This window comes from Anopheles maculipalpis, chromosome X (genome assembly GCF_943734695.1).
Source record: "Anopheles maculipalpis chromosome X, idAnoMacuDA_375_x, whole genome shotgun sequence".
In the NCBI taxonomy this organism is placed as follows: Eukaryota; Metazoa; Arthropoda; class Insecta; order Diptera; family Culicidae; genus Anopheles; species Anopheles maculipalpis.
Window position 1 is genome coordinate 5,491,686 of NC_064870.1, and position 24,835 is coordinate 5,516,520.

Consider the following 24,835-nt stretch of genomic DNA (forward strand, 5'->3'; position numbering starts at 1 on the left):
CAATACCTTGGGGCGTGAGCCGTCTCGCAAAAACCGCAAACTCACCTGCGCAACGTCCGGTGAGGTCTATGCGAACCTACTGCTCACTGCTCACTTTGCATGCGTTGCCTACTCTGGAGCTCTGGAGCCTTCCTTCGCATTTGCTTCGTTTCGTGGCCGCTCACTTGCTCTCCTTCCAAAGCCACACTGTAGCGTTTATTGGTTTGTAGCCGTCTTTCCCTTTTCTTTTACTATTTCTTCGTCATAAAAGAAAGTTGCTGCCGGTTTTGTGGGCACGGGAACCGTAGGGGGACGGTGAACGCAACGCAAGCCCACCTGTGCTTCGGCGGCGATCAGTGAAGAAAAGCTCAAGAAACCGGAATACACACAGAGAGAGAGAGAGAGAGAGAGAGAGAGCGCGCGAGCGCGCGGACGAGTTATGTGAAAGAAACCGGGTTGAGGAAAACAGGGGGAGAATTGAAGGTATTCTCTCACTCCCCTGTCAGCCGATTCGTATGCGTACCGATTCGATACGTTTTGTTGGCTCAAGCTAACGGATCGCCCGGGCTCCATGGGATGGCGCAACGATGCCGGGAAGTATCGGAAGTACGAGTGAACAACATGAAAAAAGCTGGTGGGAAGGAGCCGGAGCAACATAACCTACAAACCGCGGAACAGGTACGTCGGGCGCATAGCCAGCTACCAGCTTTCAGTACGTTTGCTACAGCGACTCCAGCAGGACGCATCCATAGTTCGTTGGTACTGTGTAACGAAGCGTACCACAGCACCAGACGGCACTTCGGCATCAGAGCTGCGGTGTTGCACATCGGGACTTGAGTAAACGTTGTGGGCGAAGATAAGCAAAGAAGGGATCAACTGGTGTAAAGGGATCTGGTGTTCGCGTTCGTGGTGAAAGTGTTCGACAAAGTCCAGGACCTCGTACATCCTGGTACGTTGTGTGGCTTGTACAAACACACACACTCGATACATTACACCGGGTGTCAGTGTCAGTGAAGAATTTGTTTTGCAAATTTAAAAGCTGTATCAGCTGGTGAAATTGCGTGCTGTGCTTGTGCATCTGGCTATGTGTGCTAAGGAGGAGATAAAATAGAAGTTAATTAAAAGAAGAAAAAAAAAACGTGTTGTGAAGTTCTAGCAGCAACGGGCTACATTAATTGTACCGGTGGAATGTGCTTAGTTACAAATTGATGCGTGTCCCTCTCTACTTCGTCTAGAGTTAGTCGCCCACTAGAAAGCATATCAGGATAGCAAGAACAGAAGACACTGTTTTGGTCACGGGAAGTGTTTGACGACCTCGTCTTTTGTTGGGCCTCAATGTTTCTGCAAGCAACTTATTAATTCCACATCAACCAACCAACCACTTAACAAGCAACGGCCCCCAACACAAGGCAAGGCCGATCCGTCGGTGACCGTGAACTAGCGCTCCGGTATACCCGGAGACTTGAGGAAGCTGTCGAGTGTCCTTTGCATATTGTCAAAGGATCCCGAGATTTCTACCCCTTCCGACCGAATAGTCCGCAGTACACAGAAAAATGCTTCGTTGCCAGCAGCGAAGGAGCAACAGGCAGATTCTGTTGCTTCTGTTCAGCTGCATCCTGCTCTCCTGTACACACGCCGATGAAGGTAAGTTGACTTGATGGTGATCGGATAGGTACCCCGTACCGATCGACGCTGCAGTAAAAGTTTGCTCCAGATCAGTTGCATTCGAATGCTGCTACACTGCTGGCAAGTACTAGATAACTAGGTATCTGGAGCTTTCATCCAGCCCTGATTTCACACCACGGTAGAAAGAAGGAGAAAAGGGAATCGATTCAGGTCCCGTAAGCTCCTGCTGCAGTGGATGAAGCTGACACGGGTGGTTCCTGTGCGTTTGCTCCTCCACACTCTACCGCACAGCACTAGTACTGCGCTACGGATACCGCTATAATAACTAGCATGGATGCACAACAGGTTGTACTGGTTTTCGCTGATCCATGCCATTCGCACCGGTCATTCAGCATCGTACAGGGCACGCGCCTATGGAATCTAGCGCACACCTTTTTGTTTCCTTCGCTTCCTCTCCTGGTTCTACACTCCGAGGCCTTGACCTATATAATGCAAAATACGCCCACCTTCCACCATTGTCAGCATTCGTGAAGTAGGTTCGTTCTATAGCTACAGTTCCGATCCTCGCAGTGTTATCACCTATCAGCTGTCATTCTAACAGGGACGAACCTGTCAACTCTCTGATAAGTTTGGTCGATTCTCTAGCTAGGTACGCACAGTTGGGAACGAGTGCCGCGCAATCAGGCAACCGATGAGCAACAAGGTGTAACCATTGTTAGATCCGTTGGAAATGTAATAAATTCATTCCGCACATATACTTCCTACGAATTTATACGTTCATTAACAAAACAGATACACTGTTGAATCACAGGCATGGTTGATTCCGGTTTTGGGTTGAACTGATTATCTCTCCTACTTTCTCGTCGTATTTCTCCAAAATGGTTTCTGCTTTATCTATTCACTCATCACACTTGATTCGTTCGCCCTATTAGAATGGAACAGTTAGTTGAGGTTTTAGATGTGCGGACGTGAAGAGAGTTTATTTTCCCAATTTTTTCTTTGCTAAATGACAGCTTTATCTCATAGTAATTAAAAATCCAGATAGATAGAGCCATATGGCTCATTACAGTAGAGCACAATAGTAGAGTATGGATTTCAGCAGTAGTATAGTAAGCAGGACTCTACAGATATAGCTATTGTTTAATGACATTTTACAATTGTCTCACATAGTAGTTTAATACTACTAGACATGTGATGAGAGTGAGTTGCACCATGTTCTTCTTTACACTCGCGATACTAAGAAAATATACTACTTTTACATCAACTATACAACCTTTCTCGAAACAGGATTCCCTCTAGTACTTTTATTCGATTGTATTAATGGTGCCGTTGTACATCCATTAAGTGTAAGAATACGCTGAGCTAGGGATACTATGATCTAACTCTAAGTGTTGTGAGTGATCCATCTCCTGCTACCCAGCTGGCAAAAAGGATGTACAGTGAGTTCCCTCCATACTAAGTGAGTTACCTTATCCGGTAACCCATCAGATCCAATCGACAGTCAATCGAGCATTGGATTTGCTTGTATTGATTAATTATTGCAAGATCTTCCTGCTTCTCCGTACACTAAACGAACAATATTCTCCAGTTGCAATCATCTCTTTTATAATAATGCATTATGCGATTTGGAGCAACGCGCTTGCTGATAGTGTTTTCTTTATTTTGTTTTGTGTTTTTCCTTCTTTCACTAATTTTGTCGGCCCCGTTTGTACGATACGGTTCGACAGGCAATTTCACTTTGGTCCGTTTTTTTCCCCTCCCCTTCATAAATTTCCCTCCTGCCAGATGCGGTTCGTACTCGATGGGTTTCGGGAAATAGCAAGAGTGAGAGAGAGAGAGAGAGAAAAGAAGAGGGAGAGAGAAAGCTTTAAATTGGAAATAACTGTAATCCTACCACAGGCGATGTTAATATACACTCTCTTTTACACGCACACCAGTTCCTGGGCTGTAACGTTAAACAGGTGGTTTACTGTGAGTTCCCCTGGGTTCTGCTTTAATTTCCATGACAAACAAGATAAACTGAGCAACTGTTGTCGAACTCTGCATACGAGTTACGGAAAGGGAGAAGTAGATATATATGCGTGTGTGTGCTTTTTAACACAAAATTTTTGGTCAGTTTTGAAGGCAGTCAACGAATGCAGGCAGAAAACCCTCAGAACGGGGATGGTGACTTCGACTGGTCGTTTTGTCTTCGCTCCGGGGTGAAATAGCATGGAGCCAAAGGGATTCCAGCTGGGCTTGCTAATTAATAGTTCACTGCCTACTGTTAATTTAACCTCTCGCTCACTCGCTCGCGCCCCTGGTGAGGGCAAATGAAACGAAGCAACAACAACAAGAAATACAAACTAACACTTGTAGTAGTAGTGCTGCGAATCAGTAAACCACAGGACTATTAAGGCTTTCCGTACCGTAAAGCGTGGCGCATTTGAGGTTTCGCAACATTTACTTCCCAACCTGCAACGGCCCTCGGGGTGTCTCACCCCGCAAGCCCGGTGCATCTTAGCGAAACTTACGGTAAATTGCGATCGGGGTGTACGTACAAGCGTTGTAGATTCAGCGCTGTGCCCATTTGTTTCTGTGTCGACAATGATTTTCTTTTGCTATTTGTGTGTGCGTTTGTCGGTTTGTTGTTGTCATTAGCTGGCAGGCAGAAGGTTCGACGGAATGATTCTTGGAGAACCTGTCAAACTGTTGTTACATCAATCAGCGGGTCCGGGTGGTGAAAAAAGGGTCGGTTTTGAGAGTTGCATGCCTATATGCATAAGATGGCGCTTTATTTCTTCACGCTACAGTAACAGCTGAATCAGTGCATTGCATTCCGGCAAAACGTGATTGCTGCCTGGGTGATATTGACATCAAGATCGGTGGGAGGTGTAGATATTCGATGTCAACTAGTTTCCGTAGATAGTACTATGTAGAACATAACGCACAAGTTCATTAAGATAAACAGAGCGTGTAGTTTAGCTACCACACATGTTATGAGCCACGTCTGGACACATGCAAGTCCCTGGTAAGTTAATTGGTAATATTTTCTAAGGTAATGGAACTTACTAAGGGATTAAAGATCCGCTGTGCTATAAGATGTTGGGATCTATCCTTTTTCACCATTGTTCCGACAACTTCAAGAGGTATCAGCCTATCATTTCTGAATTTTGCAGAATAGTTGGTCTTGTGGAGACCGGCACCAAAGTGTCGCCTCGGCTGCGGAGCCTCCAAAAAAACCGGGATATGCCCTGGATGTCTGAACCCTTATCTAGACGACACAGTAAGACGTGTGAACAATGTACTACTATTATGACACTCTATACTAGAATTACTTCTACCAGCTTTATGAAGCTCGGAGAAAAAAAGATTCTCTCGACGATAAATTCTTCGCCATTAAGCCAAGAAGACCACCAACACTAACTTATCATTGAGAAGACTATATAGTAAACAACTTTATTTTGATTGTATTTTGTCTTCTCGATACTCAATCATCAACCTGCAAGGATTTGGACCTAATTACTACTACATATCCCTAAGAGTCCATTTTGAAACAGATCCCAAACATCACTGGCGATATCGAAAGCTTGTCGATCCGATACATATTTAAACAGCCATGTACATGTACGCATTGGAGCCCAAGCGTGACTACTTTGTAGCCCATAGTCCCCCTTTCAAAACATGACACTCCACATGCACTTTACCAGGGTTTGTCGTAGAACATCAGGCAAATCGACACCGCCAACTGGATGTCCCAGGGCATTCGATTACAACTGCTGACACACCGCAAGGAACCTCCATTCGGCCATGTTTTTATTTCTGGTTTTTTTTTCTCTCATGTGCCTACTTTTCCAGCGTTCCCAGGATTGAATGCAAATATTGCAGCTTTCCCTGCTTTCACGTTCCACTGTGCGAAGAGAGAGAGAGAGAGAGAGAGAGAGAGAGAAGTTGCCCGGTAGTTCATGTAAAACCATTCAAATATACTTTCACATTCCCTCGGTTCTCCATCGGTGTGTGTGTGTGTGTAAGTTGTAGTCTCTCGAATGGTGAACTCCAAGACGCCAAAGGGCGACGATTCAAGTTCAAACCGAGGTTGGAATGCTCGGGGTGGTTTTGTTACTCGTTTTTATTTTGATTCTCTCTCGCGCTTGTCTTCCTTCCTCCATTTTCCACCGTTCGTTCGTACGTTCGTGCTTTTTATTCGTGTGCTTTCTTACCCCCTATTGTTTTCCTTCCCTGTTCTTTCATCTGTACCTTTTACGCAGCTTGAACTTTTAAACTGCGTTCCGGCGTCGTCGTTCTCGGATTCCACTCTCGCTTTCTGGCGTGTGACTTTTTACCCTTTTTGTTGTGTACTTCGTCGTACGCTTCGATTCTCCCGCGTTTTTGCCCCCTCCGCCGTAATTGATCTCTTACTCTGTGGGTCTGTGCTTTTTTTGTTGTTGTTGCTTTCCATGCTTTCCTGCAAAACTTCCTCACGCCCAGCCAGCCATCTTGGGCTCGCAAACTTTTCCTTTTGTATGCAACGACCACAACAATGGAAGCTCTGGGGGTTTAGAGGGAGGACCTGGGAGGAGTGTTGGCGGGAAGCTGCTGCCATTACGACACCAAAGTGCCAATATCACTTTCTCAGATGGCGGAGCCGTTCAGAAGCCTACATTCCCACAGAGACAGTGTTGGGGACTCGCGAGTCTCTAGGTCTCAAAAGTTTCCCTTTCCTCGCAGAGTGCTATCATTGCGCGTGTTTCAGTTTTTTTTTTTGTATTTGATTCCATTGTTGTGGTTCCGCTGCTGTGTGAAGAAAGTCGGAAGAAAGATAGAAGGTTGCAAGGGAATGAGCAAAATCATCGTGATCATCACTCGCACAGGGCACACCTACTCGTTAGCCGCTAGCGCTTTGGAGCACTCTGGCGAAACGGCCAAAGGTGACGGTGGGTCGGAAAATAAAGACGGGCATCCAGTGATTGGAGCAGTTAACCATTGCTGTTGCTAATCGTGTTAGAGGCCCGCACCATCCCAAGACAGCCTCTTTCTCCATGCACTTTGACGTGCTCTGCTCACATGCTTGTTTCCCATTGTAGCTCCTAGGCGTGAGGTGTGTAATTGATTTGATTTCGTTTTTTTTTCATTCTCTGTAGTATCTGAAGGTCTGTAAAAACTAGACCTGATGCTTTTATTGGACGTACCTAGGCGCAGTTTGGGATGGTTTCAATTTCAAAGTTGTATGCATAATTTCTGCGCCATCAGGAAAACGAGAGTCTTGCAAAATAGCCGACCGATCTCTCCCGCAAATTTCCGTTCCCACACAATCTTTCCCCATTTATTTCACCTCCAATAAAAACAAGAACTGCACAAATAAAGGGTGGCTTGTTAACGAAAATAAACACACAGTGACCGTTTGGGCAGTTCACTTTCACCCCCGCCGAATGTCTGGAATTGACACAAACCAAACCAAATATGGTTCGGTGGACAATGAAGTTTTGAAAGCTAGAGGACGCTCCGTGAGCGAAAGTGATTCACCTCCGAAGCCGAAACATTCCCCGTGAAACATAGTGGTTATAATGTTGCGCCGGACACCAAACCCCTTTTCCTAAAACCCAGTCTCTGCACACAGTCGGGCTTCGTAACAAGGCCCGCCAGTTGCGTTGCAGTTTGCCCAATCAATGGCGGCTCCATTTCGAAGTGACGCTCTTTCGTTTACTCTAGCGGGTGGTTTCCGGTGTTTCATTTCTTCCTTTTTAAGTTCTATTTGTAAATACTTCACACATTTCTGGTTTGGTTTGCATGCGCAACAGTGGGTGGACAAAGCAAAATTTGAGCAACTCGACCATTATGCGACGGACGCTTAGTCTGCTCAAAATGGTGGGCCGACATTAACCCGGGCGGGTACTTTGTGTATTTTGGAGCACGCAACCTCGTCAACCATTAGGATCAATACAAAGTATCAGCCGCGTGAGTGTTCCCGTATTCGTAGTTGGGTAACTCAACGCTTCCTCAAAGCACTTGTCAAGTCAAAGTGCAGGAGGTACTTTTTGGACAACTCATATTAAATCCAGTTCAATCAATCTTCTCGTTGCGTCCTTCGGTTTGATGTGCTTCTTCCCTGTTGCTTTCCTGCCGGTTATCTACAACCCATTTGCCCGGATTTAATGCCTTTAATCAGGGTCCACTTCAAAAACGAAGCAATCCAAATTCGTATAAAACGCTTATTCCCGTGCGCAAGATCCTCCATTAAGTGCTGCTCGATCATCATCACCATCAGTCTCATCATCGGAGGTGTAGAACAGGTTTCATAAGGTAGTTCGGTTCAGTTGTTTCTTCTCTATTTCTCTCTCTCTCTCGGCCTCAGCCTTCTCTCCGATGGTATTACCTTCTGTAGCCGATACGCTTTCACAAACAAGATCAAAACTACTTGACTTCTTCCACCCGGCCTGTGCGTGTGTGGTCAGTTGTGGAGGGTGATGTCCTCTTTCACCTAAGCGCAGTCGTATTTATTTTGATTGGCGTTGGAAACCGGATTTCCACCTGATCTTACGGTTCGATTCGGGTACGGCTCAAAAAGGAAACGCACAGAACTAACCAACGTTGCGCCCGTTGGTATGTAGGTCAGCACACACAAGTCCGCTGCTAGCTGTCGGCTCTCCGGGGCGGTGGATTTGTTGATTTTATACCGCTCGTTATAATCGCTTTGCGCGTTTCGGGGCACGGGACGTATGCAGCTTCTGACAGACAGCATGATCTTCAATCAAACACATATATTAGTGGCTGGCGTACTTCATGGGAGAGCTGTCAGGTTTTCGGCGGCTGCAAGCTGGACGCGCTTGTACGAGCGGTTGGCGCGTGAATTATTACACAAATAGAAGATTTTTTCGTTCAGTTTTTCTTTTTCTATCTTGCATCTAACGGACAATACAATAATCAACAAGCGACAGGAGAAGAACGATGATTAGAGAGCGAGAACAACTGTTATTGGTTCAGGTTGAAAACGGTACATATCTCGGTAACGGTTAACAACAATTTAGGATCGAACAGTGTATGTACGATTGAAACCATTGTGCCAACTAATTATTGTGTTATTCGTATCCACCACGCTGAGTTCCATCGGGATCTTTGTGATTATCTTTAATCAACCACAACAACAACAACAAAAAAACCCCCGAAATAAAGAAATCGTCTACTACCTTTTACAAGTACCTCTGATCACATCATTCATCGCGTACGTCAGATGCGTTCACCAATTAAATGTTTCGATAAAGTGCGCTAAAGCTAATGAGTTTCTTTCACTCGCTTTTTCAACTTTCAGAGGAAAGCTTCACATCGGCCAGCCTGGTACAGGCCGGTTCCGGCACAGTGACAAAGGTTTGCCCGTACCCAGGTGCACCGGCCCATGGCAGCATACACTTCTCCGATGACGCACTGTCTAACAATACTGTGGCGACGTACTACTGTGAGCGGGGTTTCGAGCTGCTCGGGCCATCCCGGCGTGTCTGCATCGATGGGCAGTGGATACCGGAGGGCATTCCCTTCTGCGGTAAGTAGTGCAGCTAGTGTATAGAGTTGAGGTTGAGGGATGACACTTTCGGAGTGTCCGAGTGCTCTGTCCAGTGAGAACTCAGCCAGCCAGTAAACAACAGGAATTCTAGCGCACTCAGCCAACGGGCATAGATCTCGCGAAACACTTTCTACATCCGTTACGGTTGACTCAGTGTGGGTCAACATTCAATAAATCCTCAAAAGGATCTCCGCAGCCACGCTGCCGTCCCGTATTTCAAATGTTTTACAATTAATTCTCATTTCCTCAACAAAAAAAAAAAACAAGACTTACTCTGAATGGCGTCTTGCCATTCATAATGAACGCAATTTCTTTCCTACTTTCCCCTTCATTAAAGGGGCTGGCTACAATGGCATTTGTGGCCCTCCAAATGGTGGACAAACAAATAAAATGAAAGACTCTCGCACCCGGCTTGGCTGACGAAACAGAACAAAAGGGGGCCACTTTCTTTTTTTTCCTTCAAGCTTCGACATTCGCTCGCACTCGCTAGCTTCAATAGGCACTGCCCTACAGCGATCTTGGAAGTTGATGCCGCTCGTGTTGCCGCTTGGTGTTGCGTTTGTTTTGCGGTTGACGAGTCACCACTGCACGGGACACGGGGGCCCATGTGCAGGAGGGCGTACGAGACAGAGAGAGAGAGAGAGGGTTCATCATCTCTGCAGATACACAGGTTGGAAAGTTGGCGATGTCTCCAAGAATTTCTCCTCCCCTTTGCACGCATCGCGCCACTACCGCTGTCACCAATTGCGTGCCTGTGTGAGTGCTATTAGTGATCAGATAGTCGTGTCAATGCCTGAGCAAGCGTCTGATATGAGCAAACGTCTGATGATGATGATGATGCCTTTCCGTTTGCCTTACAGACCTTGCGACGAGTAGTGTGTGTGTATGTGTGTGTGCTAAATTTGTCGCGCTTTCTTTCGCTTTCACCAGCCACATTCTTTTCGGTCGGATGTGAGTGCACACACGAACGGTGTCACGATGACGGCATTGGACCTGTGCCCTTCCCGCGAGAGTCGGTTAAGTGCCCTGAGAGGCGCAGTCAAGCACGCGAATATGATTGCTGATCCATTCACATTTTGCTACTCGTGTAGGTGTGGAGCGATCCTGATTGTACACGTATGCGAATTATCCGTGCGTGCCGGAAAGGTGAAGGAACTTGATGGACACACTACAAAATGGCTGCCGATTTGTGCTGGGGATGTAGTATCAGTGCCGGACATTCCAATGAGACCACGTGTATGATGTAGAAGACATTATTGGTGAAAAGCTGATATTGTATCTTCTTCTTCTTCTTCTTGGCTCAATGACCTGCTAGGTCACGACGGCCATTGACCGATTGACTAGATTTGTTGATACCTCGTAGTTGGATAGTCAGTCCTATCGACTGAGGGAATGGTCCGGATGGGATTTAAACTCCGGTCCTGACGGTCACCACTGGGCCGCCCCTACTGCACCAACTACTGTACATAGTAGATGAAAATGTCACATACCGTTCTGGAATACTACCGTTGTCACTTGGCGAATCTAATGCAGATTTTCTTCGCCGTATATCTTGTATAATCCGCATTTTCATACCACACTTGTGCAATGCCGCAAAGCGCTCTAGACAAACGGCTTACGAAATCAGCACTGGTCCTTTTCCTGCCTTTGTATGGGCGGAATTATACCTCTATTAGATCAGCGCTCGAGCTGCTGCTGCTGGTTGATAATTGATTTTCGTTTCCCTATTTTCGGTTTAATTATGGCGTCTGTAGCGTGTTACACACACCACGCCATTACACACCCGTCGGACCGCGGCGGCCTATTTGCGCACCGGTTGGCGGTACGGAAATTAACGGCATCTAGTTTGCGCGCGCTAGATTCCAGCTCCAAACCCAAAACTAGCCCGGCACGCAGCCGGATGAATGATTACTGATTTGTTTCTGGTCGAATTTCGCTGCTTTCCCTGCCGCTCGATCCCAACTTATAAACGCGCCCGATCCTTCCGTGCGGTTCGCGGCACCACCATGCATTGTTTGCAACCTGTTGTGCTTGGGGCAACACAGTTACAAGTGCTAAATAACACCGTTAAAAGAGAGATTAAGAGGGAAGAAGGAAAACCCCCGAAACTGCACATCTCCGCCAGCTTTTTCCTTCGCCCCGCTGTAATTCCCTTACTGTTGGCGTTTTGTGCTTTTTACCAAGTCTTGTTCGGAATACGCACCTGGCGGGCGCCGTCTTTTTGGGGGTGAGGAAAACACAGCAGTTCTTGAGCAGACGGCTAATGGTTGGCCGGTGGTGGTGGCCGCTCCAAACAATTATGGCACGGTGTTACGTTCCGGGCGCGGATAATTAATGGATAATGGATACTCCTCCTTTTCTTTTATTTCGATCACGCCAGCTAAAGATACCGAAATACAATCGCTTCATACCGTTCGCCGTCGATTTTTGTTCGGGCGTTAGGTTTTAAATTTCTTCATTTGCAGGGCTCTCCAGAGTTGGTACTGGTGAGCGATTTGACAGGTCGTGCGGTACAAACATGTTGAAGATCTTGGAGCAGTACGGGTATTTAAAAGCTCATCTATTGGTGTTGGATGTTGCGCCAGTTTTCCAACGTTACGCACGGTACTAATGAAGCGGAGAGAAGATCAAACCGTCCTAATCCTCTTTGCAGCAAATGACTCCAGACATTTTACGGGGCGTCGTCAAAGTAGATCACTCTAATCGTGCTGCTATCATTATCAACTCATTTATCATCTCTATCCAAACATTTCGATCTTTACAATCCATCGGGAAGGGGTTTGGAATTCAATATCCAGCTAAGCGGTTTTCGAAAAGCCACACGCAGGCACATGGGTTAGGGGCGAAACAGGTCAATTGACCCACCCGAAGTGGTTAGTAATAACCCAGCGATGTGCAGAGAGAGAGTAAAAATCCAGCAATCTATCGAATTCGATGTTGCTACGTCTATCGGCCCCTAATTGAGACGCATCTGAAATTGAATTCCTTAAAAAGCTGTTTTCTTTCCAAAACGGGTTGTGACCCACATACTACCGCTTTAAGAAAGAAAACAATGCAATACCCTTTTCAAGTTTGTTAAAACGGTACCGTCGTAATGGAATGGGGAGGAGGGGAGGGTAGGGCTTAGGCAGATGATTCAAAGTCGAATTGAATTGATTCGGAAATCTGAAGTAAGACACATAGAGTTCCCAGGGTTGTGTAGTACTGCAGATCTGCTTATCTCAAGGCTTTTTTTTTGTAGATAGAGAGCTTGAAAGATTGCTTCTTTTCGCTCTAAATATGTTAAGTACACAACCCTACATGAAAGAAAAATCCCTTACGCCAACGTGTCGGGAATGTCTATTGTAGCGTGGATATCGTTATCTGACGTACATCCCATCTTCCTTCCACAGTAATTAATGTGGCAGCCGGTAAGGCACCGATGCAAATCTCCACCGAAGCGTCCGGAATTCCACAGAAAGCCATCGATGGATCGACGTCCGCGTTCTTCTCACCGGATACTTGCTCGCTAACGAAACCGGAACGCGTGCCCTGGTGGTACGTAAATCTGCTAGAACCGTACATGGTGCAGCTGGTGCGATTAGATTTCGGCAAGTCTTGCTGCGGTAAGTGACATTGCGCTATAGTGCGGAGTCTAGGAAGCAGTCGCTAGACTCCTAGACTTAACGATTTCTCCCATCTGCTTATGTTCGTCAACTAGGTAAGGGCAAACCGGCCGCAATAGTGGTGCGAGTCGGTAACAATCGTCCCGATCTGGGTACGAACCCCATCTGCAATCGGTTCACCGGTACGCTCGAAGAAGGGCAGCCCCTCTTTCTACCCTGCAATCCACCGATGCCGGGAGCGTTCGTGTCGGTCCATCTGGAGACGAATGCACCGAGCCAGCTGTCCATCTGCGAAGCGTTTGTGTACACCGATCAGGCCCTCCCGATCGAACGGTGTCCCGCATTCCGTGATCAGCCGCCAGGTGCGTCCGCCTCGTACAATGGCAAGTGTTACATCTTCTACAGCAGACAGCCGGCCACGCTGCGGGATGCGCTTGCATTCTGTCGGGCGCGTGGTGGCACACTGATCAACGAAAGCAATCCGGCCCTGCAAGGATTCATCAGCTGGGAGCTGTGGCGCCGTCATCGCAGCGATACGTCCTCCCAGTACTGGATGGGTGCGGTGCGCGATGCCCAGGACCGTAACACGTGGAAGTGGATCGGTGGTGAGGAGGTGTCGGTCTCGTTCTGGAATCTGCCCGGTGGTGATGAGGACTGTGCACGGTACGACGGTTCCAAGGGATGGCTGTGGAGTGACACAAACTGTAACACGCAGCTTAACTTTATCTGTCAACATCGTAAGTATCGTGGCAAGTTCGCGAGCTGCAGCCAGCAGCAGCAGCTAGATGCTGAGTGATGTTACTTTCGTTACAGAGCCGAAGGCTTGCGGCAGACCGGAACAGCCACCAAACTCGACCATGATCGCACCGAAAGGCTTTGATGTTGGTGCGGTCGTTGAGTACAGTTGTGACGAGGGCCATCTGCTGGTAGGACCGCAGCAACGCACCTGTCTGGAGACGGGATTCTACAACGAGTTCCCACCCGTATGCAAATGTATGTATGACAACTCTTCTCTCAGATAAAGTGTCCTGCACTGTACAGTAATTCTTCTCGCTATTCCGTTACACCCGCTCCTCTAGATATTGAGTGTGGATTGCCAGCTTCGATTCCTCATGGACAGTACGACCTTATCAATGGTACCGTTGGCTATCTAAGCACGGTGATGTACCGGTGCGCCGAAGGGTACGAAATGGTAGGTCGTGCTGTACTGATCTGTGACATCGATGAGCGTTGGAATGGTCCACCACCGCGTTGCGAGCTGATCGAGTGTGATCCACTGCCAACACTCTTCCCGAACGGTGTTATCGCATCGCCCAACCAGACGGTTTACGGTACCAGGGCGGAAGTGCACTGTAATCGTGGCTACATTCCTGACGGTGAGCCTGAAATTGTCTGTACAGCGACCGGTCAATGGAGTCAGCCACTGCCGAAGTGTGTCCCCAATACTCTGGACGAAGGACCAGTAACGGTACGGCCGAGCGCAGTGGCTACTACGTCGAGTTCATCTCGAGCACCTCCAGTACTGATCGTTTCGCCAACAACTCCTGCCTCGATCGGTGGCATTCCTTCGCGCCGTCAACCCACGGGTGGACGACGACCGGTCAGCACTGTGCGATACTCGACACAGACACCGCCCCAGAGTAGTACCGTGTCGGCGGCCGAGTCAACCACATCTATTACGATCAATATGGCGGGACCGACGACTGCGCAACCGAGCCACAGTAGCAGCAGTACGACCGAATCGCCCATCTTCAGCATCGAGATTGATGATGGTACGGACGACGATACCGGCTATCTGCCGCATGGCGGACCTAACCGGAAGCACATGAACAGTAACGATGACTACTACTACCGCAAACCTAACCTTGAGGACGGTCCCAACTCTGACATCGGCAATGACTACGATGACGACGACGACAACCCTAACAACGACGACGCTACTGACCACAACGCAAATCACAACGACAACGACGACGATCATCTACCGACCTTTGACGATAACTTTGACAGCCTCGAGGGCTTCTTCATCGGCACTAACGAAGATTACTCTCTTCCACCTCCTCCCCCCTCAGAAGTGCGCCCGGGATCGATGGGCGAGGATGCGGTACGACCGTTCCGTCCACAGCAACCGTCCATCGTGATACTGCCCAAGGAACCGGCCGCCGGCAAACCAACCCCCGCCAAGCCTACCCTTTACGAGCCAACCAATCCACCAACGGTGGTAAGCGTCACCCCACCGCCCGCCCAAACACACCGACCGCCAGTTACGGCGGGCACAACGGGACGTCGGCCAGTCACAACGACACGCGTCCGCAACCAGCATCCGAATCACGAGCAGGACGTACTGCTGTCCCACCATCCGCAGGACAATGAAATCCCGGGCAGTGTTAACATTCGGCAGGACCAGTCGCCGAAGGTAAACGTACCATTTGCGGTGAACAACGTGGACGACCTGGTGCCGGCGGACGGTACCGATGGCAACGGGGGCAGCGACGGTTTGATCACGAGCTTCGGCGGTGCGAATGGTGGTGCCGGTGGGCTGGGCAGTGCGGGCGGTACCGGATCCGCCGCGGGCGATCGGAAGGAGTCGAAGAACGCCAAGCTGAATCTGGGCGCGATTGTTGCGCTCGGTGCGTTCGGTGGTTTCGTCTTTCTAGCCGCCGTCATCACAACCATCGTGATCGTCGTACGAAGGTGATTAAGCGTGGATGACCACGTGCAGACAACTGCATGCACATAGTGCTTCTGTTTGCGCTTGCGTTTTATTTTGTATCACACAGGACACTGACACACACATACATACATACACACACATCTATATATGTATAGTGGTGCTCGATCAAGCTTAGGTTCCTCTCTACATGCAATCTGAATTTCTCTCACACACGCACATACATACAAATGCTTGTTAGTAATGATATCGTGATGTACTGAAGCTACTAAGAAATATCGTGTACTTACTGCATCGTCTGTCACTACTTACGGACTTGTACGAAGAATACACCGATAGGGCAAACAGCTACATGCATTTACAAATACATACATACACACACACACACACTCACACATATTTCACTTCACCTTAGTAGCTTTCAATTGATGCTGCCCTCTTTGGTGCTGTTACCATCCTTTTCCAGCAGAAGAGTTACTTTCGCACAGGACTTTGTCGTTGTTTCTAACCACTTTGACACATTTGACAGATAGTAGGAACACAATATCAGCTTTATAAAAGTCCGGAAGGATCGCATACAAACAATCGTTACCAAAAAAAAAAAAAAATCAAACACCAACTCTACGTAAACCTACTACGCACTACAGGGATTAGCGAAGATATATGTTTACTGTTGCTACCTATTACTACTTACTACTACTTCCTCCTGTACGGCTTTCTGTATCGAATCCAAATTTTGCATGAACAGTGCAGTGTTTGGTGCTAGATTTAGTACGCTTGTTTTATCGGCTAACAAACCATTTCCCAAATGGTGATGGTAATTCACTGTACCATGGTTTCATTAGACTAGGCTTGTATTATGCTTACTTAACCTTAACATTTATTTTGACAGTTAAGTAGCGGGTATTATTAGGCGGGGTTTTTTTTATAGATTAGATGTTGATGGTTTATTTTTTTCCCGGTGGATTTCGTAGCGTTTAGTCTAATGGTAAAATAGTGTTGTACTAGCGCTTACTAGTAAGGTTCTCAGGGGAATTCTACAAGCAAATACAGACGCTTCTACTACGTTACCGCATACCACTGTTACATGACAGATTACCATTTTTGACACACGCATGTGTACAGCAACAATCTCCGTTTGCTGCTTGCTAAATACAATCACATGTAAAATAATAACGATTTCCAGAGTATTGGGTTGAAGTTCTTACACACACTGTTTAAATAGTTTTGCTTCCACTGCCTAGCCAGCGCTAGAGTGTTTTAATATCGCATCCCAAAAATGATTATGTTTTTCTTTTCTTTTTCCATGAAATGTATCTTCTACCCCATTCTTCCTCCATTTTGCTATCATCGCATACAAACAACAACAAAATACATAATTGAATTCTTGCGATCACTCATGGTAAACACTCATATGCCACTGTCGGTACTCACGGTATACTTATCCATCCAACAAACGTCACACGTGCGACGTGTAGAATGAACACCATCTACACTACAGCTAGAGTTCACAAAAAGAACACATTCTCGTACTCCTAAGCGTTGTTTGCGTTTTTTTTTCTTCGTCCCCTTAGTTTTGGTTGTTTTTCTTTCTAAGTATATCTAGTAACATAATATTTATTCCTCGGGCTAAAGGAGAACAAAAAAAAAAAGAAACGTTTATCGTGACTTAACAGTTGTAGTTGAGTAAAGTAATGCATTACTTGTAGACACAATCTAATCCAAACACACGCCATGAAAGAGAACATTCATCGTGAAGAACGTATGTAGACAGTATTCACACCTCACTGCGACGCTGGTAAACGCTTCACTAAGTGAACCTGTCAACTGTACTACCTGTATGGTAGCGCCACTTTGTTTGTAGATTTGCAAGCGTCATCGGCATTCGATGATTATGCGATATTTTCTAGGGCAGTCGTACGGTTGCTCTTTTAACACTTGCACAGAGCATTTTTTTGAGGTTAGGTAATCGTAGCAGACAGTAGATTGGCCGCAACAATTAGTATCGTACCGTAGTGTGTTTCAATTAAGCATTATTAAAATACATTATGCGTCAAACAAGACAGTTTTGTTACGCTGACAGTTAGACCGTTTAGTATACGCGTTTGACAGTTGATTGCCTTGCAACCAACATTTTTGAATGAATCGCTGCTGTACTACACTTAAAAACGGCGAGAATGTAGTTCGATCAAATGTTCGCTGGTGGAGTGGGCGATACAGAGATACGGAGGGACAAGGAGACAGTGCCGGTGATGGTGGTTGTGGTTGTGTTTTGGTGCGTATCCCTCCTCTCCCCCCTCTTTTTATCCCCCTTTGTTATCGCTGCCACCGCAGTACACGCAGCAGTTGAGTGACGCTTACCGTACAGTGGGTGTCTCTATCATGGGCTCGTTTAATTTGTCAATACGATGAAATTAGCGAAAAACGAAACATCTACAAAGTCAACACACACACGCAATACTCCGAGTTGAAGCGGTCACACGGCTGAACTATCGTCGCAAGTGTCTACAGCGCGCAAAACACTCACCTCAACAATGCCATGCACCAAAACGTTCGTTCTTCGCGAGGATGCTCCAGAGTTGGTTAAAGGTGACGGACTGTAAGCGTGTCCCAGGATGTGGAACACGCATAGTACGGAATAGTCTGCAGATATTCGCCGATGTCTGGTTGGTGTTTGCAGTGCGTTCAACTACCGGGGTTTGGTTCGGGATAGTGGTGTGTGCAGGCGCGTCAACCATCGGGTTCGGTAGCAATAGTAGTGGTTCCGCAATGACAGCTGAAGGAAACATCACGGTGGATCAATAGACAGTCCCCGCACGCCAACCAAGAGCCGTTAGTGCATTTGTCATACGCTGATGCTTACCAAACCAAAAAAAAAAAAAACACAATCACCGCAACCGCATGCTACAATGGCGGCCGTTGGACTTATGACAGATACTTATTTCCATTCACTAGTACTACTACTCATATACTACTACTACCATTATCATTATCTCTACTACTTCTGCCGCTATAAGTACTTCTACTACCACTACTACTACCGCTACTACCCCATTACTGCTATCTCCAGTACTATATATCGCTACCAAATTAGTAACAATCACCTGCAACTAAACCCAACAAAAAAAAGATAAACCATTCAACCTAAACATATCCAACACTGCTAAAAGTGCCATAACCACTAGCAAAAATGACAGAACAAAACAAACCAAAGCAATAAAAACAAAATGGGCGCTATTCTACAAAAACCACACGATACAATATGGCCAACTAGAAGCCCAGTGTTTGCCAAGTACGCGAGAGCACAACAGAGCAAGAACCAAACCAAAAACAACACCCATCCAGAAACCCCGTGTAACGCATCGTATCTACCAACTAACGTACTATTATCCACCAACATCCAACCCACCAACAATACAAAACAGCCAACCAACAATGTCATAGGTCCCCGTAAATGTAAGAGCTCATTTTTATTCCCCCGTCATGTGTTTTGGCTTTATCGTTTAGCTTTAGTTACACCCCGTTTAATCGATCACTGTTTTTCTTACACATTACTATGTTTTTTTCTTTTTCCACACCCTTGATTTCTGCCATCTTGCTTCCAAGAGGGTGGTTGCCCCTGCAAGTGGAAGCCCGCCAACGTTTGCAAACGATTTTCTTCCATCCTTGTTTCAATTGGCAAAGAAGCAAAAGAAGATACAGACACCTATCCCCCTGCTCACTCGCTTTTCCCGCTTCAACCGCACCACCAGAATCACCACCACTATCTAAATCACTATCACCAAAGAGGAAGAGTGTGTGTGTGTGTGTGTGTGTGTGTGTGTGTGTGTATGTGCAAGTAACAGCTACATTTTCCGCAACTCCCCCGTTACAACCACCATTTATCAGCTTAATCTATCGTTTCCATATGGTTGTTTGTTAGTAAAAACAGCAGTTTCGCTACTGTGGTGTTTGTGTGTGTGATCTTACTGTTTTTACTATTTTGTGTCAGCGTGTCCTGGACACATCTCAACACTGACAGTTTCCAGTTTTGTGTTACGATACCTTGTTGCTTTGGTATACACCTGGGTTTATTGCTGTCGGTGTGAAGCACCTGTTTCGAATTTCATATCAGTAGGAACTTTTTTTTTGATGCTCTTTATGTCAAACTACTTCCGATCTTCTTCTAAGAGTAGAAGACAAATGTCACTCTAAATTCATACAGAGCAGTGTAGATGGAAAATCTTTAATGGAAATGGATACATATAGCATTTGCATGCAGACACTAACAAGCTGTGTATTGGCATCGGTTTGCTTTTACTGTCAGAGCTGTTGATAGACGTTAGAAAACAAAAAGGATTTATATGGTAGAAGGCAATAACAACAAACCCTTTAGTAATTGTGGTCATGGTCCTAGTTAACAAATGTTAATAGAAATTTCATTTTTTTTCATCGCGTGCATCCGTTTGCTTATAGGGGTGTAGAGTAATAATCTTAGACACGTACACACACACATACACACATACACACGGACAAACGTACACCATCTACACGTGGATGGTGGACACGATCCACTAATAGCTCCAAAATTGATAGTTGTAAGCGCGTAGTCTCTTCCTCATTATCTGGCTAGCCATGTTCGTTCTGTATGCAGATGTTCTGCTATCCTAATTGAAGCTGCTAATTGAGAGGGCCAACGTAACTCCTTTATGGTTTACGATTGTTAGGTTGTCTGATCTCGTGTATAAGCCTGTCCAACTACTCTTTCGCTCTCTCACACTCTCTTCATCCCTGTCAAACTGCTACTACTAAGCATATCTATCCTAGTGTCAAATTTTTGCTTGGAAAAGGATGGTAAGAAAAGAGTTCGCAACGTATATTGGCAATGTCAAGAAGATTCCTTTTTTTAATCGATTGCTATGTCTCGCGAATAGTTCATCATTCTCTCTCTTTCTCGCTCTCTCTCTCTCTCTCTTTAAAGTCGCTAATTTCGTTAGGCTTTTAGCTTAAAAAACTCAACATAAAAACACCAACTTCAGAGTATACTTAAAGAGCTCTCGTGAGGAACTGTAACTTATGTCATCTTTTTTTAATTCTTTTCTCTCTCTCTCTCTCTCTCTATCTCTCTCTATCTCGCTCTCACTCTCCCTCACCCTTCATCAATTACTCTATTTACTAAAATAGAAATCGCACCTCAAATCAACACTATCGGCATCGTGCCTCACCGGACTGCAATACGGTTGCGTCCTTTTCCAGCTCCAGCTCCGAGTCGCGGAACGGACTGAACCGCTACTATCGGCAGGCGTGGGAAAATCTGCACGAGTCGGCCTCGAAAAACCACAACCATTCAGGACTGAAGCGTAAGGAAACGATGGACGCCCCGGTGAATCGGTCCCGGTCGCGTGAAAACCTTGACGTGAGCAGATCACGCGAACTCGACAGGTATGTTGAAAAAAAAAAAACCATTGCAACACTGTTTGTGGCCAACACCGTATTACAACCATGCCATTTCCACTGTGCTGACAGATCAGGGGAAAACCTATCGTCCGCCCGAAGCCGTGACTATGGCCGGGACAGCATGGCGCTGCGCGACGGTTCCGAGATGGTTGTGTCGGACGTGTGCGTGAAGGGTGAGAAGAAGCGCCATCATCACCATCATCACAAGAGCAGCCACCGGAATGATTTCCGCGAGCCGAACATACTGGGCAGCGGTAATGGACGGCGCGAGCATCGCCATTACTGACGCGGTAAAATGATCATTACGATCCGGTTCGATGGCGGTGCGGAACGCCACGACGGCGATAGTCTCAGGCCGAGTCGCGATATCTAGGGAAGAAGGCGGAGCAAAGTAGTACACGATGCGACGATGTGTTTTAGTAGACTGTTGGTGCAGGATGGGTTGCGCGCACGTGCGTGCGACCAAGACACAACCATCAACCTCAACCGCTGCCAGAGGTGTCCGAAACAGCGGAGTAGCGATAGAAAGCACTGACGACGACCATGAGCCAAGCTCAGCAAAAAGGAAAAAAAAAGGGGGAAGGAAGTGTGTGTGTTTGGGTGGGTTTTTTTAAGATAACGGTAGGAATTCCCGCACACACACACGCACACTCATACATACGCACACCAATTGTTTTTGTTTCTATTTTAAGTAAGCGTATAGCAGTATGGGTTACTAGGAGACACTACCACAGTCAACAATATTACAAGTTGTCTCCATTATCGTATGTGTACTACCTTTCCAAACGCACCATTTTTGTTTTTTAGATAGAACGTGCCGTTCCTCTCCCTTCCCTAACCCCCCCTCGCTCCTCACGAGTAAACGACTCCTAAGCAGCGCGTAAACGGTGTAAAGTGTGCGGTGTAACACTAACGGTGAGAGTACTAACACAGACGTATATACTTAAGCGAGTGCGAACGTTTAGTGCTTGGTCGTTCGACTTACGATCGATTAGTAACACAGCAATGGTGAAAATGGAGGTGATTGAACGTAAGTTACAACGCAAGTCCCCAGTATCAGCGTATTTTGTAATTAATACCTTAGTATCACGAATTTATCGGATAACTGTAGTAGAGCTGTTATTGTATATGAAAAAAAAGAACTTGGTTTGTTAAGGTATCTTTTCTTTAGTATGTTTTGTCCACTTCCCATTCCTCTTCCCTTCTTGCGCCCTTTTCCCAAGCTTTGGTTTTGTAAGCTTGAGATTCCTTTTTTGCTTTCCTTTTCCTCCTTCGTGTACGATTGAAACCATTTTGACCACGTTTAGTTAAGTTGGAATTAGACCTTCGCCTTCTAGACGCGGTTGACATGTTTTCCATCATTCTTTAGAAGAATAATAACAACAAAATCGAATGTAAAACCTTTACTATTCTTTGTTTTTCTATACCAATTTAAAAAAAAGTAAGGAGAAAATGATCAAAACCTTTTCCCGCTCGTTCTTTCTCTTCTTTTATCTTCAAACATCTGCATGTATATACACTAACCAATGACGAATTAGAGCGTTTCCACCATACCACTGTCCCATATTTATTACGTGTTTCGTATTCAATTTACCTAAAATAGAGAAAAAGGTGAAGAAAAATTCGCATTTTAAAAATAAAGCGAACATGCACGACACAATGACTTTAAACATAAACGCATAATAGGAACAAGTCACAAACCATAAACAAAAAAAACTAGCTCCTAGCTCAAAGATGAGGAAACGCTCAAGCTCAGCAAGCCGAAAGAGGACGGAAAAGCGGAGAAACAATTCAAGTGGCAATATGATGTTCTAGTTAACCTATTTTTAGTCGCGGTTTAGCAAACAGGTATTAAGTGAAAAAGCAAAAACAAACAAACAAACAAAAAAAAAACACACACACAAGGGGAATTGTTCTATACTTGCAATAATTAGACGGGTTGAGCGGTGTACGAACAGTATCGTGCTGCCGCTGGTTTCGATGGGTTCGAATTTAGTCGATTAGGGAAAGAAAGAAAACAACGCACACCAACGTTGCTATTATTTGCTCGTACTTGGTAGTTTGTAGGGTTTTGCTAGACGTTTGATTTTGTTATTATACCGTACTCGATTCCGAAATGAAGAAAAAAAAAAGTTCGGTGGGAATATGTGTGTTACTTTTACAAATAAACATTATCAATGTTGCTATAACTAAAACTAGCGCGCGTGTGTTTTTACTTTCAAAGAAACTGAACGCAGCAAAACAACTAAAATAAATAAAAATAAAATTCACATGTTTGACACGCCTGCCCGTCTACTTCCTTTTGACTTAACGGCCTGCTAGGCCAGACCAGCCAACGAATGAGCCAGTTAGTTGCCTCGTATAATGTCCCCGGTCGCACGATAAAGATCTACAGGGGTTGCTACAGTTTGTTTATAGCAACCCCCTTTCCCCGTCGGGCGAAGGGTGTAGGGATCGGGGTAGAATGTTCTACAAAAAGATGCTCGGCTTAAATACGCATCCAACGCTGGGCTGGACGCTCCGATCGGACCAAAAATGAGCGAATTATTGCCGATTTTCCACGGAAATGCTGGTGGCAGAATTTGCCGGGAGTTCTTCTTCGTCGCCTGCGCATAGTTGAGCACGTCATGATGGCATGGCCAGTTCCGCCTTGAGGAAGCTCGGTCCAACGCTGCTGTCTTCATTTCACGGCTACATCAAATCCCCGACTCCACTTGGTTTGATTGTTCCCAGCAAGAATTGGGATTCTCTGATCGACGAGGTCAAGGAACAGCCACGTGACATGTAACCAGAGGAAGGAATGGTTTAATAGTGAGTGTAGGCAAGCACTACAGAAGAAGAACGCAGCACGTGCCCGATTGCTTCAGCGTGGGATGCAATAGAACCATGCACAACCGAGAAGGCAGCAGACCCGATACTTTCAAGACGAGAAGCGCAGCTTAGAAGAATCGGGCGAGCTAGAGTCTTGGGGAAACGTCGTAAATTCTACAGGATGTCCGATGCGACTCGAAGCGGCTTATCTCCCCTGATCGCTACTTACAGTAACGAGGAGGGAGATATCCTGCTGGACGAGTGGCAGATGAACCAGATACCGGACCGCACCTTCACGAGAGACCCATCTCGAAGAGGCTCGCCACTGTCATGCATCGGCTTATTGCAAGAATTTGTTACCAGAATAGCATACAAAATGGTTTTTTTTCCTTCGTCCGGTTAGTATTGATCATGTTTCGTTTTATTACTTACAGCATACAATTGATTTCTGGTACACTGGTTCCTTTCACTCATACTGTTACGTCAGTACCGTTAACGAATTTGTTGAAAAAATGATTTTAGTATGCCTACCCTAAGAATGCGGAAGATGATAAATATGTGTGCGCGAATGACATTGTTTTCGAAGTTTATGCTTTTTGGTTTTGCTAACACTGTAAAACACTAATCAACACGTCCCATTTTGTGTTTTTTTTTTCAAATTTGTTCTTTTACGCAGTCTCAATGGGGACTATGCTGAGGATACTATTTCCAGTTCTTCACAAACCAGTTTCCTGTAATGCTCGTACAATGCATCCATTGTCTAGGAGTTTTCTACGAAAATGTTGTAACTTGATTATTTGATTACATTTCTAGCTTTTACAACAACAAAATTGGCACTGATTTGTTTGTCCCTTCTTGTTTTTTGGAGTACAATTTTGTAATTTTTGATTTCAATGTTCAATGCGATACGCGATACGATAAGCAGGGTTGCTTTTGTTTGAGCTAGCCTTTATTTTTTAAGTCCGAAAGTGCTCCAATCCGTTACCCTGCAAAGTCCATCAAATGCACGATGAAAGTCTATTCTATTTTCAAAGATGATTCTGTTTTGTTTTATGTTTGGCGTCATTTGTTTTTGTTTGACAGATTTTCCTAGATATGTTGGACTACGTTGGTTGGTTGGAACGTTCAACTGTATCGGTACGAATTGATACTATAACGAGGTGTGTTTTGTTT

The 24,835-nt window shown here is 45.9% G+C and overlaps 3 protein-coding genes across 3 annotated transcripts in view; 2 read left to right on the forward strand and 1 right to left on the reverse strand.

The window, feature by feature from the left end:
* The window catches only part of LOC126559745 (GATA zinc finger domain-containing protein 1-like), a 357,373-nt gene that overhangs the window by 325,416 nt on the left and 7,122 nt on the right, over window positions 1-24,835 (forward strand). The window lies entirely within an intron of this gene.
* The window catches only part of LOC126566766 (inositol polyphosphate-4-phosphatase type I A), a 167,880-nt gene that overhangs the window by 135,521 nt on the left and 7,524 nt on the right, over window positions 1-24,835 (reverse strand). The window lies entirely within an intron of this gene.
* LOC126567499 (uncharacterized) lies at window positions 1,529-21,218 on the forward strand. Its single transcript, XM_050223721.1, has 8 exons — window positions 1,529-1,623; window positions 8,891-9,118; window positions 12,532-12,744; window positions 12,840-13,481; window positions 13,558-13,737; window positions 13,824-15,438; window positions 20,579-20,836; window positions 20,921-21,218. The coding sequence occupies exons 1-8, from the start codon at window positions 1,533-1,535 to the stop codon at window positions 21,135-21,137; spliced, it is 3,444 nt and encodes a 1,147-aa protein (XP_050079678.1). The 5' UTR covers window positions 1,529-1,532; the 3' UTR covers window positions 21,138-21,218.